General features: G+C 38.3%; 1 protein-coding gene across 1 annotated transcript; it reads right to left on the bottom strand.

Moving 5' to 3' along the window:
• Positions 1-8,431: 8,431 nt before the first annotated feature.
• On the bottom strand, positions 8,432-15,781 carry gorab (golgin, rab6-interacting). Its single transcript, XM_022207547.2, has 5 exons — positions 15,553-15,781; positions 15,123-15,447; positions 13,077-13,178; positions 12,826-12,966; positions 8,432-10,982 (listed from the first exon to the last, which is right to left on the bottom strand). Exons 1-5 carry the CDS (start codon positions 15,605-15,607, stop codon positions 10,532-10,534), a joined length of 1,074 nt encoding a protein of 357 aa, XP_022063239.1. The 5' UTR covers positions 15,608-15,781; the 3' UTR covers positions 8,432-10,531.
• Positions 15,782-19,189: the final 3,408 nt, after the last annotated feature.

Here is a 19,189-nt window from a genome sequence, read left to right as displayed (position 1 = left end):
AGCAGAAAGTGATACTGAATCTTTCTAATATAAACGTAGAATGAGGCTAAAGCGGTTTCTCACATTTTCAACTATTCAAGGTGAAGCATTTTTCTTTCAGGATTTTGACTCCTGCTCTTGACTAATTTGAAAAAACTGAAACACCGCTGGTAAATCTAGGAGTGAGTTTAGGCTCCTGTTTGGTATTCAAATACATCTATTTAGGGACTTAATAACCACCCAATTAGCTTGTTTTGAATTTAACTTACTTACCAAAAGACACTTTAGAATAGGTATCAGAATTTCCACATTCCCTTTATCAGCCAACCAGTCATCAACAGTCATCTGCTGATTCAATGGTCTTATAATGATGTGTCAGTAGTTTGTTAACAGAGTCACACAGCTCCTACCAGACATGTTTGTGATTCTGCTATATTTTAATCAGAGCAGGAGGAGCATCAGTGATGTTCACTCCATCAACTGAATTATCAACTGATGGCCTAAAAAACACCCAACTTTGTTGGCAGGTAGTGGAAGGAAAACTGAAAGAGTATGAGCATTATTTTTTCAGTGTTTTGACATTAGAAATCCTTAATGTAAATATGTAAATGTAAATATAAAGGAAGTACCATGAAGTCCATCGTATGGGGGAGATTTTCATTTCTGTTCAAATCAACTAAAGACAAGAAACAAAGGAGAAAGACAAACACTGAAAGAGTAACCTATCTAAGACTGTTGTCCTCCAGGAGTCTAAAGAAGAATCTAAGAGAACATCATCACAGTAAAGTATACTTGCCTGTTTTTTTAATAACATTTTGGATAAATTTATAACTATAGGCCTTAAAAATGCTTCAGAGGGGACAAACCTGAACAGAAATGTAGCTCTGTAGTTAAAGTGTGATGTGTGGGTCACAGCTGTATTTAACACAGCCAAAAGTGTTGGGAGCCTCTGCTTTAGGTCATTTTAAAACACTTTGTGTCATATTTTAAGACCTTTTCTGAACATGTAAAGTACAACAACCCCAGCCACCAGAAAAATGTGGTGGAGTAAAAAAGTCCAATATTTCCATCTGGAAGAACAGTCTCCTCAAATGTCAGTATAGGCTATCGCAAAACTGAAGTGTATGGACTCCCTTCTCAGAGCTGGTACTGAACTGTAAGTTATTTGGTTTAGAGATCTCCATGATGAAGGGATGAAAGAAGGCTGGAGCTGGATGCGGGTGGGAGGGGGGTTAAGTTTTGGGAGGGTCATGTGTTCATATGGCAAGAGTCAACTCTCTGCTCTGAGCTGCCATAGACATCCCATAGCTTCCAGCCCCCTGATCTGGGAAAAGAACACTTGATGCCATCAAAGGGACGGGGATTGAATCCAGATGTGCCTCTCTCGTTCTTTCCATGTATTTAATGAAGACACAGGGATAGAGTAGACTTTTTCATCATTAGTTTTCCCCCCAGATTCTCTTTTCCTGGCTACAAGTCCAATCCAATGCCAACTAGGGCCAAAAAAAAAAAAGGTGGGGAGTGGGGGGTGGGGGCTATGTCTCAGACTCAGTCTTCTCCTACAGGGCCCCTATTCTTTGTTCAGAGCTCAATGTGAAAGTGGCCTGTTTGTTCCAGCCACTACAGTCTGCAAATGGAAACTTCCAAACATCTCTGCAAGGAAAATATCATCCAGAGCTGATGTTAGCAAAGACAGTTTGTGCAAAACGCAGAAGTTAGCTAACCCTTTTATGCTTGTGTTCATTCCTAAAAAAAAAATCAATAATGGCCTAATAATGGCAGCAGAGTATTAAACACAACATAGTTCATTTGAATAATTTTGGGGCTAAGTTTAAAGACCATTAGCAGAAGCATCAAGTCACTTAAGGTAAGTACTTTTGGTTTATGCATCCCACAATCACAGATATGTCTTGAAAGAATGTGGGGAACCCTAAATGTGAATACACTGGAAAATCTTTGTAGGGATTTTCTGAAAATCCAGTGGTTTGAGATGCAAACCACATAAACAAACATCCCTAGGTTGAATCTGTCTGCCTCTACACTATGCAAAATGCTCAAAATGTAGTCTTTACAAGTATTTAATTGAAAATAATAAAAATTTCAATAAAAAATCAAGAACAGCAACAGAGGAGTGATTTCTCTTTGAGTCGGAGCATGCAAAGCATGTAACTATTTACAATCACCTCACATCTTTTACAAACTTCTGAGTGTCTATTTGGCCTGATAATAAATTTAATATTCAAGTTAATTAATCAGTTGCACTCATTACTTCCTATATTTTACTGATTTACAGGATATTTTAGTCACTGTATTTCCAAAACAAAACTTACTGAAAGAAAAATTTGTCAACAAAATTTGTATATCAGTACTCTTTAACCCATAAGAACCCAGACCCATTTTTCCTTAAAGGACTTAATGAGTTAAGGTCAGACATAGAACTTTACAAGGAAGAGACTGGGGCACTCAAAGTGGTTGTTACACTGGTGTCACCGTGGGTTCTTATTGTCTTTATATGTGGAAAAAAGAAATCCAACAGAATTAAAAGTAACCATCTGAATGTAATGTCTGCGGACATACTATATGCCAACCATTTGAGTGTCATTTTCCATAATATGATTTGGAGGAATCCGGGTTGCACTTCTGATCTGTAACATGAAATAGTTGATTGTACTTTATTCCTATGCCTAAACCAACAGTTCAATAAATGTTTCAAGAATTTCATCAGCATTAAAATTGTCTGTCTGTCTGTCTGTCTGTCTGTCTGACCAACAGTTTCTGGGCTCAGATTTAACTTCAATAAAATGAATTACTTAAAAGCCTGAGCTTTTTCTGTCTGATACAGTTTTAAGCTGTGCAAGTCAAAAACACAAATAATCATAAATTAATGACGAACTTCATAAAATTAGTTTTGTGAGTTTAAGGTGGAACCTGACTACAGAGTCATGAAACTCCACACTTTAGTTCATGTCAAGACCAAACGCCTGCACAAGAATAATTAGGGTCAGGACTGGTTGCAGTTGGTCCAACTTGATGAACGGTGGGTGGTGGCTGAACAGTCAATGTACAAAATCCTGCTCACCCGTCAAGATGAATTTTAAATGTTAGTGGTTAAAATTCAATAATTAGATAAATTATATATTTAATACATTGTCTTTATACAGCCAAGTTAAGTGTTTTCCCCCAATAATTGCTTAAAATTTCATCTAGACTTTTGTTTGACACAACTCATAAGGTATCTCCACACTGCCCAGAAAATATCACAGTGATAACTTTGAATGATTTGCAAATACTAAAAGACATACAATAAATAATGATTTAAAACTATAACAAGTCTACAAACCACAGCTACAAAATCAGGAATCAACTGCAAAAACAAATGATAACTGAACTGATGTAGGCTGCAGCTATAACTTGGATTAAAATCATTTCCATGTCAGATGTCTCTGAAATTTAGCTCAGCATCACAAAGTAAACACAAGACATGCATGAAATGGCTTCACTTATCACAACACAATTATAAACATTAAATTGTATAAACATTAATTCAGACACTAATATGAACATTCATATAAATATGTATGCAGTCATGTTTACTGTACATCCATGTGTACATTATATACATATACATTACCATTGAAAATTTTGGGGTCACCTTGGCAATTTTATGTTTTCCATGAAAACTCACACTTTTATTCATGTGCTAACATAATTGCACAAGAGGTTTCTAATCATCAATCGGCCTTTCAACACCACTAGCTAACACAATGTAGCATTAGAACACAGGAGTGATGGTTGCTGGAAATGTTCCTCTATACAGTCCATTAAAAATCAGCCGTTTAGAATAGTCATTTACCACATTAACAATGTCTAGACTGGATTTATGATTCATTTAATGTTTTATTCAATTTTTAAAAAATCGCCTTTCTTTCAAAAAGTAAGAACATTTCTAAATGACACCAAACGTTTGAACAATACTGTATGTACATTCAATTAAATTCAGTTCAATTCAATTTTATTTATATAGCGGCAATTACAGTTCAGATTCTCTCAAGGCGCTTTACAGAACCTGCATGCCTGAACCTCCATGCACTTGTATGAATATGCATATAGGCAAATATTCAGACAGAATCAAATTGACATACATTTCATAAACATAACTGTCTGACAGCTGGACTTCCTCTCCAGATTGTGACTTCCTATTTATCCATTATGTCTTGTGCTGCAGAAGTCAGCTTTGAGGTCCCACTATTTATGTCTTCTGCTTCGATCTCCTTATTAAAGAACAATGGTACTTTTTCCTCCTCTATATTTATCTGGTTGGTACCAGCTGGACGTAAAGTTTTAAAGGTAATAATCTTTGTCCAGACAGTAGTTAAAATTAGTTCCCCTCCTACTGGCTACAGACTGGTAGAACTGTTAACGCGCTCATTCCTGACAGTTTGGTGGCATCCCGTTTAGAACCTTTCAAATAGTTTTTCTTACTGACTGTTTTTTTTTTTTTTAAACTTATTTATATATTTATTTATTTTACTTCGACGGGACCAAAAACATACCAAAATAGACGATTCAAAATAAAAGCTCAGTCTTGGTCTTCATGTCTTCTCTGTCCCTGCTCGTCCTGCCGGAGGCCGGCCCCGGGCTACAGGGGACGGGGAGGACAATCCGGTCCGCCGCCGCTGTCCACTGACCCCTGGTGCTGATTGGAGCAGCGCTGCGGCCCGTGTCCGGTTTTATTTCCCTTACCAGGGGCAAATGGCCTCCGTGTTGACTCTTTGTGCAGGAAACCATATGTTGCAGACACGCTCCCCCTGCCTGATTGCAGCGGCCGCACCGGGACGTGTCCTCGCCGCGGAGCCTCGGAGGAGGCTGTTAGGACCTGCTGCTCCCGCACAGCAGCGGTAAAAACCGGAGGAATCGTCTGGCCTGTCCAGCCTCGTGTTAGTCTAAACATAGAAAAAACATGCTAGAAGCCTACGCACATCATTGATTAATCTCGCCATCTGTTATCCATAGAAATAAATATAGAAGCGTATCAACTGTGCAGTGGTGTGATATTAAGTAACTCACATTTACTGTACAGAGGTACTTCACTTGAGTAGTATTTCTATTTTATGCGACTTTATACTTGCATTTCTACACATTCCATAGGAAAATGTCGTGTTAATGTACAAGTCATATCATAAGTCTGGCTGTTTTGGGCATCAGTATCATAAATAGAGAACACAGTCAGTTCAAATGTTGTTCACAGACTCAGTGTCTTCCATAAATGTCACACCTCTGTGACTACAGGTCATTGCACGAGGGGAACTATTCAATACTTACTACTGTAACTCAATTGTAAAAATCCTATTATGTGAGAGTAACAGTTCAACTTTGGTTAAAGACAGTCTTTCTTTGGCCATCCATCCATTTAGGGCCAGATGCATGCAGAAAGGCTTTCTAATGTATTATTTATTTGTACTCTAGGTTGTTTAAAAACCTATATTCTGTTTTCATCTATATATTGTGCAGTTGTGATCCTAAATATCACTCCATGTGGTCAATAGTCATTTTGAATATAGATCATGAAATGTCCTGCCAAATACACATTTGAATAAAAGCAAAATATTAACATTAATATGAACCTAGTAAAGAAAAGCTTTCAATCCTCAACTCTGTGCCTCGAAAAATGCTGAAACCAGCTTCTCCAAAATTAGGGTTGTCCTCTTGAAAAAAGCTGGCTTCTCCATAGAGATACAAGGTTTTCACATGAAAACTTTACGATTGTAATCTGCGAAGTAGCTGCAGCTGTCGGATAATGTAGTGGAGAAGGTAAATAGCTGTGCACACTGTGTCCACCTTCTATCTGAGCTATGGGAGTGGATCTGGGTTTGTTCTGTTGTTGCTCACATGGCTGCTCTGCTGGAACTGTAAACGGTCTGCGGTGTTCCGACATCAAAAACCAAATCTGCTCCTGATTAAAACAACACGGAGAGTTTACAGAGCCAGTGGGCGCTGAGATGAATTCAGCCGCACTAATTCTCATCATTTCAAAGCTCTGAACGTGGCTGAGAAGATCCTGGTCCTCAGACAGAGCACAGCTGACTGCTTGTCCGAAGATTTGCTTCACTTTATGCTTAAAGTTAGACTAAAAAAATAACAAATAGTTCAAGATTCTGCCCTTTATATTAACGTCCAGGCTCAGTTCTGCTGGAAATGACTTGATTTTATATGTGATGTGTTAAAGAGCCGAGCCGTTTCAAAAAATCTGAAAGAATTTCGTTGAAAGAGAAAAATCTTCTGTCTACGGTCCAGATATTGGGTTCCTATAGGAAATAACAGTACAGGAATTTGCCTACAAAAATGAAGCTTCAAACAGAAGAGAGATTTAGCGCCAGAGCAAATCTACCCCCACATATTGTCTATTTTCTGTTCGATCACAATTGTAGCTGAAATGGAGTTCAGAGTCCAGAGCTGGGGGTGCTGGGTGGGTGGGGGTCTCTGTGGCTCTCGGACTTCTCGGGTTTCGGGGTCTTTTTCGGCCTGTCGAGCGACGCCAGCGCCACATAAATCACACTTTACTTTATAAACCCACTGCTCTCTGAAGTCAGGCCCGACACGCGCGCACACACACACACACACACACACACACACACACACACACACACACACACACACACACACACACACACACACACACACACACACACACACACACACACACGCCTTCCCAGTGGATATGTATTATGTATTCCCATGTAGAAGTGATTTCTGCCCGGCTGGACGCTGTAATCTCCGCTGTCTATGTCGTCTCATTTTTCTTAGTCATAATCCAGAGCACATTTCTTTTCCTCCCCGCGGACTTATCCGAAAAGATCGTGACAATTCTTATTATTCCCATTTGAAACTGAAGCAGTGAGGGGAATAAACACCTTCATCCTCTTGTGCAAGCCTTCGTTTAGCAGAAACAATCAGTTAAACGATGTAAAATAAGACACACAGACAATCCCTATTCACTGATGAGGGGCTCACAAGTGCCAAAATGATACAAGGACTTTGTTTACTTGAGACATCCCACGTGAGCTTGGCATAGTTTTTATGCAGGTAAAGTGGATATGCGAGTTAACTGTACTGAGATTTATAAAGAATTTTAAATTGAGCCGAAAAATATTTTGTGTTTGGTGGCCAGTTACATATGAAATCAATAAAAATTCTATAGAAAGAAATATGACAAGATTTGCAGTGTTATGATGAACACAAAAATATTCTGCTATCTAACAAAACCACCACAATTTTCTGTCTTAAAAAAAAAACTTTAGTGAAGCTACATAGAATTCTAGACTAAAAACTCATCTGATTTCATTATGTGGTTCAAAAATTCTGTTGCTTTGATTCCCACATATCTCTGCCTGTGTCAGATGTACGCAACACTTGGTCCAATAAACGTTTAAGTACAATGAGCAAGCAAGATTTACAATGACTCCAAAATTACATTTCAAAAAAGCATTTAAATTATGTGTAAGTGGACAGAAATGCACTTTAAGTTTCACAAGTAAATGCTCTCAGTGTAGTAAAGGGTCCTTTGCATCTTAGTTTCTGGTTATTTTACAGACTTTTAGAGCTGATGAATTCAAATGTAAGTGTTAGTTTGTGATGGCAGCCAATCAAGGTGCAGTTAAACTATATATTTTGACTTCTTTTTTAATTTAAATTAGCTTTTCTTGGAAGGTTCCAAATATAAGATATAGCTTGAAACGAATAACAAACATGAAAATGTTTTAGGAATGCTGGAGTAGTAAAAAAACAAACAAAAAAAAAAACAACTTTCAGTGCTCAAATTCAGGCTGAAACATGTTGATATATATTAGGTCAGTACACAAATACTAAATATTTTAGAATTTGCAGTGTACCTGCAGATACTGAATAAGTGCAGTGGTCTAAAAATTACAATATTGACCTCTTAAAAGTAATGGAGAAAAAATAAAGTAAAATGAAATGCAAATACTCAAGAAAATCTACTTTAGCAAAAGCACTTGGACATATATCTAGTAACATTCCACCACTGGATAATTTTCATTTAGATGTTCACAAATGAATGGAAATGACCTAATCTTATCAGTTTTAATTAATTTGAATAGTTCAGGCAATTAAAGAAATGAAATTTGCAGCTTAGAACATCAAACATTGATCTGGGAGGTTCTGTAAATACCGGGGGTCACTTTCCCTCTCTGAGCTTGTAGCTCCCGACTAATTAAAAAATCTGCTTTTACAGCCTCTTATTCAGACTGCCAGATGTGACTGGAGCACTGCACAACTCAAAGCAGTTAGGCAACAACTTGTAAATGTATTGAAAAAGCAATGGGAGAAGGACTCTTACACTTAATGTGTACATTCCTTCACAGACCACAAGCTTCAGTCCTGCACACAGCTCATTGTCTTTGTGCTAAAACGATAAATGCAAGGACAACATACGTATGAAAAAATATGCTTCTTTATTTTGACCAAGTATCAGCCTGTAGTGGAAATCTAAATACAAGCTTTTTAAAATATTCATCCCATTTAAATACACTTTTTGTGCTTAAGAATATACAAACTAATGAATCAGACTTTGGCCAGGTGTACAGAGTTTCTACATTTTCATTAGGCCATTGTTGTGTATTATTTCTGACATGTTTTTTCATGTGCACCAAGAGAAAGTAAAACATGGAAATCTGCACAAACATGTAGCAGAAAGCATCTGTACATACATTAACATATCATATTACCGTTCAGAGGGCCACTACTCCTCAGCTGCACTTACACGATGAGAATTAGCTTTGTGAAACACGAGCCCAGCGCAGCCCAACAAGTTCATCGCATAAGTCAGGAAGGTTTACGTTTAGAGCAGAAATGGATTCATGCTTTGCAAATCTGCATGAAACAGAGACTTTTTCCAGGAAACAAACGGAACCAATCTTTCACAACAGTCATCTTTCGAATTCAACCTTTGCTCTGTGAGTTAATTCACATGATGTAAAGCCACAACTTTGGAAGACGGTTCTTTTTTAGAAGGCACACATTAAAAAATGACCAACTGAGGGTAATGGCTATAAGATACTTTTGTGATTTACTCTGCCGCTGAACACGATTCTGATTGATCCTGCAGGTACAGATGAAGGGCTGGGTGTCATTTGAAATTCTGGCAAAACACAAGTTTCTACCAATATCATAACAATCCTTTGCCTCTGACATCTTAACTTTACAGTTTTAAAAGACACCGCAGTTCTCCGTGCAACATGTCTAAATTAAAGCAGTCTCACAAGAACACCTGAATTAAATGAACATAACCTAGATTTAAATCCCAAAATATCTGATCAAAAACTTCCAGAAGATTGCAAATCTGGCCAGATGTTCCTGAGCAGCTTTTGTCAATCAGTGCAAAACACCAACCCTGTCTGCAGAAAACTACTGTAACTTACTACTTCTTTGCTATAGCGACTGCATTTTGGAAGAAATGTGCAGCCATCCAGATAAATAAATGAACTAACATCAGAAACAAAATTTCAACGACACAAACAAGGAAAATAAAATATCGTGAGTCTGTCACATCTGCTACCTGACCATGTTGCTAATGTCAGTATTCTTCACTGCCAACACACTTCCTTTCCTTGCTTTTCATAGCTGCTCATGAAAGGCATTAATGTAAGGCTATATTTAGGGAAGTGCAGGACCTTGACCAAGATTAGGTGTAGGTTGTCATGTGGTCAAAAATGAAATGATCCAAAGTGGCATGCTATTACTTAAACCATCACATTAGTCAAACCATAATAAAAGTATTGCTATAGGCTAAAGTTACGTCTGTAATTGATTGCCGATTTAAAATGCTTTATCAGGCAATTGAGATGCACAATTTGAGCTTCACCAAACAAACACAAATAAACAAATGTTGCTGTAGACAAGGTCAAATTACAACCAGAAAGATGTAAATGGTTTTATAAAGCCAGACCATTATTTGTAAAATTGGCATCTACAGGACCTGCTTATTATTATTAATTAATAAACAGTCTTGCTAGTGGTGCTTTGTTAATGATCTTGCACATACAGCTCTTGTTACTAGGTAAGCTCTGAGGTTTTACTGAATAAAATATTTTTGAATCATATTTAATCTTGAGTTTATGAATACAATCAATTCGATTTTGAAATTTTCCACGAGACTGTGAGTTGATCAAAACAATTTAAATTTCTGAGCTCCAGTTTTTTAACGTTAACACGTGGGATACAACACCTGGGTTTGTTTGCCCCATTCAACCTGACTACCTGTTAGTGTTTCTATGGACAACTTAAATAAATACAATCCAGATAGCAACTATGCTTCCTCTTAGGCAAAAACATTTAGTAGTATGAGAACATATTTTTTGAGGACAGGGCTATGCGGACTTTTTTCACCGTGACCAAAATAGTATTACGTTGCATTAAATAAACAGTCTCCCCCAGAAACACATTTCATCAATCTGACAGTACGAGTGGGAAAACATTAGTATTAGAGTTTAATATAAGATAATGTCCTCATATGAGAGTCTCTCCTCTCTGCTGATCAGGAGGCTACGATTTCGCTTTGTAGACAGTTTTCTGGTGTTATACAGGCTTGTTCAGTTGTTGATGGTTCGATCATAGGTTTGCAGTCTTGCTGGATGGCACCTCTGTTCTCTCTCTTTACAATCTCTTCAGCTGAGGGTTTGCAGTCTCCGGTTGATAGCACCATTTCCTCCTGATTCTTCACTGAACCGTTTTCTTCTTTCTCCTCTCTCTGTGTCTCCATACAGTTTCCTCTCTTCTCTTCTTTTTCCTTCTGCTTCTCCAACTCCTCCTCAGTGGCCTGAAGCTGCAGCTGTTGCATCAGTTCCTCCAGCTTCAGGGCTTTGCGCAGCTCGTTCTGCTGGATGATAGCACAGAGGTGCTCTGTCAACTGCTCTTTCACCTCCGTTTTCTTGTGCAGGTCCAGCTTGGCCATCACATACTCAGCCTCCGCCTTCTCATAACGCTTTCTGTGACAAAATGTGAGGAAAAAAGGACATGAAAAAGAGTGAGACATAAAACGTTTGCAATAATTCTATAAGTAGTAGATCTAATTGAAATCTTGATTTCCTTGATGAATCACTGAAATTCTGTGACAGAGTGTTGAATTTCATTTTAAAAATTTGCTGTAACAGATTCAAGTCAACAATTCAAAAGAACTATAGACAGTGTGGTGGGGGAATATTATGGAATATCAAGCAAACTGGTCAACATTCTCAGGCTCCAACTTCTACAATCTGAAGATTTATTTGATTTGTTCTTTGCCTTATGTCCATTTTCACCTGAATATCTTTGAGCTGTGAGACTGTTGGTTAGATGAACAGAAAAATAAAAGGCTGCTTCTACTGGGAATCTCATAGTGCCAGATTAATTCACTTTTTGCACCAATGGCTGCTGTGACAGTTTGAAAGTACTGTGGTTTATAAAGAACACTGGAAAAAGATTTTTCATCATAAGTGAAAATACAGGAAGTTAAACATGTTTAATTTTGTATTTAGTGAGTTACATGGGATTTTAGTTTATATTCAAGCCTCACTGATATCTGGATGTTGTAGCAGAGTCACAGATGCTCCAGAACATCGAAGTAGAACACTGTTATGTATAAAACCCATGAGCTTGGTAAGTGTTGTGTAAAAAGGCTCTGTGAGTACAGAAATACAGCTGCAGGGGGCAGTGTTTATAGGGTTTAAAAACAAAGCATTAACAGTTAATGTACAGTACATTATGCCTGAAACGGCCTATTCTGAAAACATTACTAGCTCACAGTGATAAGCACAACTCTGTGATTGAGTGTACAACAGCACAGTGCCTGAGGACCTGCATATACAGTGGAGAATGAAAGCAAAATTTGAACAAAACATTAAGCCAATTTCAGAACAAAACTGTTTTCAAATTGGCTGAATGAGGAGGATATTTGAAGAAAACAGCACTGTTTTTAATAATTATTATCATTCACCTCCAGTGAAAACAAGCGTCCCGGCAAACTGAAGACCCAGCGTTATCATTGCTTCAACTGTTACTAAGTTCACATAATGTAACCTTCAAAGGAGTGGTGTGATTTGAACGTGAAAGGTCTCCATTAGGGAAGGTTTGTAATTATGGCTTTATTTATAGCTGACATATTGACAATTACTCAATCAAATCTTTGCCTCCTTGTCATGATAACGATACGAGAGGCATCTCTCACATTCCCTGATATTTGATTGAATGAAGATGACTTTAAATTGTGATTTCACAACAAAAGGGACCTTTTTCAATGCAGACAATTTGGCCATTTTGTGACAACAAGAACAACTGTTAACATTCTGTTAACAGAGTATTAGTTCCATCAAGCCTTCCCATAAGCAATGACAGTGAAATAGCATGCTCTAGAACAGGCCCTCTCCTAACTGAAATGAACCCGTCAATAAGTAAAGATTTGACTTCTCAAGTCTGACAAGTCATCGTATCTGGTCTCTGATGAAGACAGTATTGAAACGTTTCTTTGTTTGCAGAATAAAAAGCAGTCATTTAAGCAGTGTGCTCCAGCCCCCTATTGTTCATACTCTGAAAATTTGCTGTCCTTGAGCTGAGAAGCACCAGTTTAAGGTGCATTTCAATAGAAGATGTGCAGAGAACCCTATATCTATGTGAAAAATATGTATACATGTGTCTCTTCTGTATGTGTAGTACTCTAGTACTTTAGTCCTCTCTGTATGCAGTTTACACAGCTTCTCACCAATACTGTGTGTATCCATCAGAAATCATCCAATTGTGCTTTATGAACTCATCTTTCTCTAACAGTTTTGTATTGGCACCGTAGCGTCTCTCTACCTTGCAGCAGTATAGTCCCAGCTGGCTTGCTCTATCTTTCCTCTAAGGATGCCAATATCATTAGACACCATGTCATCAAGGGCCTGCAGCTCTTTCTGGATTCTTTTCAGCTTCACAGCCTCTGCCTGAGTCTGTCTGGATCTGTGGAGATAAATTTATAGGGTTATTTCTTGATTTTCACAGTATTTGGGATCATTTCCATCTGTCATGATTACATGTTACTACATATCATCAAAATAACTTGTACTTACTTCTCCGCGATAGTCTTTGTCAGTAGAGCCTTCTTACGTTTATTATTCTCTTCGATTAATTTGCGCTCTTGCTGCAGTTGCTCGAGGCGCGTCTTTTCCCGTCTGTGATCACACACAAAGAAATGTAACACATTAAAAGCATTTTCAATTCAAAATCAGAAAAAGAGACAATCAACACCACATGCGCAGTTGTAGGTATGACACAATCCTTCAGGTTAACTTGTGAACAAAAAATATGAAAGCATATCCTTTGTAAAAGCTGCTTAACCATAAATGGAGACTATAAGGTTTTCCCCACATTGTGGAAACATATATTGGATTTGGCGAATGATATAAAATAACTTTGATCCAAACCAGTCGCTGCTTTAAGCTGTTCCTGTCTTGCCTTCACGGCTGTGGCTCAGGTGGAAGAGCAGGTTGTCCACTAATTGAAAGGTTGACAGTTCAATCCCCTGCCTGTCCACATTATCATCTTCTGTGTATATAATTCTCTGTGTTTCCAATTCATTCTGGTACTGCCTTTATACTTTTATTTCTCCTTTGGAGTGCTGTAACGGTGAACTTGCCCCATTGTGGGCTCAATAAAGTTTATCTTTACCTCCGCCAAGGAGGTTATGTGACACCCGGCGTTTGTGTGTCCGTCTGTCTGTCTGTTAGCAAAATAACTCAAAAACGCCTGGGCAGATTCAGATGAAAATTTCAGGGGATGTAGACTATGGTAAGAGGAAGAGCTGATTTAATTTTGGTTGCAATCCGGAAAGGATCCTGGATTCTGGATCACTTTGAATTTTTTAGTATGTGGTTTAGTATGTGGTCCAAAATATGACAAAAACATCATAGGTTAGCATGTCCTCCAACAAATTGGAGCAAGGTGTCCAGATAGCTCAACTGGTTAAGAAGGTGATTCGTAAACAGAACTGTGTCAGAGACACAGGTTTGATTCCAACTCATGATCCTTTACTGCATGGGTTTCCTGTTTTCCTCTCTATCCTTGGCGGAGGTCTGCACTCTCTGAGTGCTTTTGTAGTATCTTATGTCAAAGAATCCTTGGACAAGACACTAAACCCAAAGTTATTCTCAATGCAGGCAGCCACCCTGCATGTCAGCTCTGTCGCCATTGGTGTGTGTGAATGAGAAACATTGTATGGTGCTAGTTAAGTTAAACATATCTTAATGCTCTGTTTACATTTTTTTTAAAATGAAATCTGGTCTTTTATGTGTCATGTACATGTGACGTGAGGTGGAGCTAAAGCTGTAAACTGCCATGTATGTATAGATTCAACTGAAATGTGAACTCAATTTGAGCAAGACTGATTATGTCATCATTTGTGCAACAGTCAAATCAAATGTGCAAAAATGTCAGATGCCAAAACACATGAATTGTGACCTAACCATTCTGAAAGAGCAGAGCCAAACAGGTGAATATGACTCACATCTCAGAGCACAGCTGGAAGGTTATGTTCACAATACATTGTCAGGTGACACAAATCTGATTGGTAAACAAACAAAATCTGATTTATTTTTTCATGAGCTCTGAACCACTAGTACAGTATATTAGGTTGTAGAACTGACAAATATCTGATTTCTGGCACACATTGGCATGTTTACATATATATTATCCCACATATGATTCTTATCCTGATTTTGATCATACTTGGGGTATTATGTTTTATAGAGCATAACAAACTAAATAATTGTCACTGTGCACATAATTTCTACAGTTACGTTTCCCATTTCCTGTAAAATTGTGTCTTGTTTGCCATAGTCTCAGCAACTATGTTTTGTAAACACAAACAATGTTCAATAACCAGGATACAATATGCCACAGTATTCTGGTTCTGTAAGACTAACCGGTTTCTAAAACCAAAACAAGATGTTTACATGCTCAGTGCATAATCAGGATAATCTAGATTCAAGATGACAGCGAGACCAACATCTCCCAAAGCAGTCAACAACAGTTGTCATGGACAAGTGTAATAAATAGTCTACATGTTTTACAGCAAACGTGACCCTTTTTGGTGTGTATAACAAGAAAGCCATACTAACAGTTCCACCGCTTGTTTCTCCAGCTCTTGGACAGGCGGGTGACCCTCATCTGCAACTGGCTCATGATTTTCGTCTGGTTTTGTCTCAGCGGGTTTCTGCTGCACTTTCCCCTCGTCAGTCGTAGCTGCTGACTCGGTCGTTGGCTCAGGCTCTTCCTTCTGCGGCGGCTTGGTGAGTTGCTGCTCTGGTGGAAGGACCGGGGATCCTGCTCCAGCGCTTTTCTGAGCAGCTAGCTGCAGCGCCTTCTCTCGCTGTAACTGCTGCCGACTCCGGTTTGCTGAAACTGGTTTTCGACCGCGAGTAGCCCCAGCAGGTACCGCAGGGTCTAAAAACACACGCGGTCCTCGTTACTGTTAATGATATAATTAACAACTGAGACAAAATAGCAAAACAAGAATCATGTGATAGCATTAGCAGTAGGAAATGTTACCCTTTTGGTGCATCCTCCGTAGCTCCTCATCAGAAAAACCTGCCCAGCTGCTCATTTTACAACGTAATAACTAAAGTGACCAAAACGGGACTGAAAAAAAATGATGTATAAAGTAAATGTTCTGGTTATTGCAGGAAGACATTCATTGTAACGTCTCAAATTTACAGTCAAAGTCTAGGAAGAAATAAAACTACACACCGCCATCTTTGTTTATTACTGCCACGTCAAGGACCCGAAAAAGACCGGCGAAGTTGAAGTGACAGATATCGCCTGAATTAAAAATAAGTAAGTAAATAAAAGAAGAACAAGAATTAGTCATTCACCGAGTTAACAAAATTGAATAATATGCTTTGATGTGTCTTACTCGTCTTAACAATTAATTATGACTTTATAAGTGATAAGATTGAACACATATCAATAGTTTACTACATTGCGGCACCAGAACATTTTTAAAGATTTAATAATAAAATAGTTGTGAGTAAATAGTTTTAGTTTAGAATATACTTTTATTGTATTTACTCTAATAAAGTCAAATACCACTTTCAAAATAAATTGACCATTAGTATGAATTAATTTATTAACAGTGCATTGTATTTTATAGACCTATAAAATTTATTTTATCAAAACACATTGGTTAAAGCTGACAAATAATTGAGTGAGTTCACTTCATTTTGTATTCATTGTGCTTGCATTCATTTCTCATCTGCTGCCACCTTCTGATCTTTAAAGGACTGCCTGTGGGTCAGAGGTTAATTAAAGAACCACTTCATGTGAAAGCTGCATGAAATTTGGTGGTTGTACTGCAAAGTGGAGGCATAGACACCCTGTTGTGTGGGTGCTGAGTGTGTCTAATTTAATTTCCTTCTTATTTGTAAACAGGCTAGATAATGTAAACAAAATATTTTAATAAACTAGGATTTCAAGGATCCAGTCATATCAACCATAAAAGTTTTTAACAAGACCACAAAAATCAAAGCATCAAGATTGTTTATATTACTCTGGTTTACCAGAGTACACTTGACACTAAATTGCCTTATTTTGACTGGCAAATGCTTGCCTGGTACACAGCTTTGATTCTTTTCTTTATGTTTAATGTAGAGAGATGTGCGCAACTTGCCTGAAATAATCTAAATCTGCATTTCTTTACTAAGTTATATTAATTTACTAAGAATGCAACATAAAAGGAGGGTGGGGGGCATAACTTACTACGGGATGCTTGGTTTTGAAATGTTTTGTTATAAAGAGTGGAACACCTTGATCAGTGACCACCAAGTAATCTCTTCCATGCTGTTTTTTTCAAATGAAGAGAATGTGAAATACAAATGCAGAAAGCTGGTTTGTGGATTAAATTCATGAGCTTTAACAAGGTTAAACACAGTACAGAGGTAAGACAGGATTTTACATTACAGCATAGTATATGACAATAACAAACACCATTTAGGGCTGCACAGTGGCACAGTGGTTAGCACTTTTGCCTTGCAGCAAGAAGATCCCTGGTTCAAGTCCCGGAGTGGGCTTGGGATCTTTCTGCATGGAGTTTACATGTTCGCCCTGTGCATGCGTGGGTTTTCTCCGGGCACTCCGGCTTCCTCCCACAGTCCAAAAATATGCTGAGGTGAATTGGATAACTCTAAATTGCCCGTAAGTGTAAATGTGAGTGTGATTGTTTGTCTGTATATGTAGCCCTGTGACAGACTGGCGACCTGTCCAGGGTGTCCCCTGCCTTTGCACGAGTCAGCTGGGATAGGCTCCGGCACCCCCCGCAACGCTAGTGAGGATAAAGCGGTGTATAGAGAATGGATGGAAACACCATTTAGATCATTGTAAAAATAGCTGCCATGTTTTTGCTATAGGCTGTGCACCCTGCTCTACTAACACAGCGGTCTCTTGTTTAGGGGAATGCATTTTTGACCTACTTTAATTCTAAGTTTTTGTCACAGCCAGGTTCCACCATTAATAACATGCTGCGGTGACACTTTGTATTGGGTCTGAACTGTGATCAGACTTTTCCAACCTCCCAGAAAGCTATAAATTTAAACTTCTTCATCTCCGTCATGTCATGCACTTTTTGGTAAATATGGCCTGTTAAAGCATACAAAGTGATACTACGCAAATCGTGTCCGATAAATCATAGTGAAGGTGGGATCTGTGCACAGGACCAGAAAACTATTTCAGGACTTTGCAACAAGGCACTAAGTCCCATTATTTTGCCTCTTGCTTTACTGCTATTCAACACACGCACCACATACTGCTTACATTCAGCTCCATTTTAACTTATGCCATCATTACTGTCTATGTCTGACTTTGCACAGTAATTGGTCAAGGTATAAACATAAAGCGTGTCTTTTCCTTGGCAGTGCTGAGGACTCAAAGCCATGCAAAAAGAATGACCTCTGCTTGGAAACTAATAAAAACTTGCCTCCACATCTTTTTTGCATCTGGGAGCCAATTATGTGCGAGTTAAAAGGCGAAACACCTCAGGAGGGCATAAATTGCCAGCAGAGTGCAGACAGAACCAGGCATGGAGGCCAGATGGCAGAGGGAGAACTACTTTGGGTTCAGAATGTATTTTGCTGCTGTAATGCTGGGCAAAGGATAGGACAGCCTTGGATCCCTGATTAGAGAGAGCCAGAGGGTGCACATGGCTCATTACTGAGATGACCTGTGGAGGAGGATCAGGGTTAGAGGTTGGGGGGGAAGTGAATAAATCCCCTGTGGGAATAGGTGGTATGAACTGAAGATGAAGTACAATGATGAGTCCACTCAGTTCAGGAGTTTAGCATTTCAGATCTGTCACCCACATGTGTTGAGTATCATTTACCAAGAACTAGAGAAAGTTAGTCCTCTCTGTAACACAGCAAGTAGATATTAATCCAAAGTTAGTTCAGATGTGACAAATTAAACTAAATGTATTTTGTAGATGGGAATGAAGACAATCAGTTGTGTGAAATCTTTAAACATAAAGTTAGCCATTTGCTAGGCAACTATATTACTCACATTTTTCTTCTAATCAATCTCTTGTCATCAATGTCAAGGTCCTTCACTGATGATTTTGCACACTGCATTACATTTACAAAGAAATCATAGAGACACACTTTTTCCCCCTTTCAGCACGCTAATTTCAATGTTTTCTTTTCCCTCACAACTATTTAGGGTCAATCATTATTGAATATCTGTGGAAAACCATGCTGTGAAAACATATTTATTATGAGTTTATTTTAAGACCTCTAACAGAGGCCCTGATATCAGCGTTTTTGTGTGTATGTCCACAATATGCAGTGAAGGTCATGGCCAAATGTTCGGATGTAGACTTACAGTGCATACAGCAGACAAAGAAAGGATATTGAGTATGTATGGTATGTGTCACAAACATACAAAATCAACATCATATGTCTGAAATGTGGGATATTTGTGTGAGAAATTATATATAATACGACATGAGGAACGTTGTCTAATTCTGTGATATTGATAATAACCATTGCAGATGACTTTTATGCTGACAGAGGTAACAAACTACACATTTGACTTTATTCCATATAATAATAGATCATTGGTTTTGTATTGAACATTGGCTTGTGATGTGCATGATTTACATGTGGAGTAATAGTACACATGACCTTTGGCCTCCCTGCTATAC

Source organism: Acanthochromis polyacanthus, chromosome 4, assembly GCF_021347895.1.
Source record: "Acanthochromis polyacanthus isolate Apoly-LR-REF ecotype Palm Island chromosome 4, KAUST_Apoly_ChrSc, whole genome shotgun sequence".
Taxonomy (NCBI): domain Eukaryota; kingdom Metazoa; phylum Chordata; class Actinopteri; family Pomacentridae; genus Acanthochromis; species Acanthochromis polyacanthus.
The sequence above is the reverse complement of the archived record's forward strand: the minus strand, read 5'-3'. Positions and strand labels throughout refer to the sequence as shown.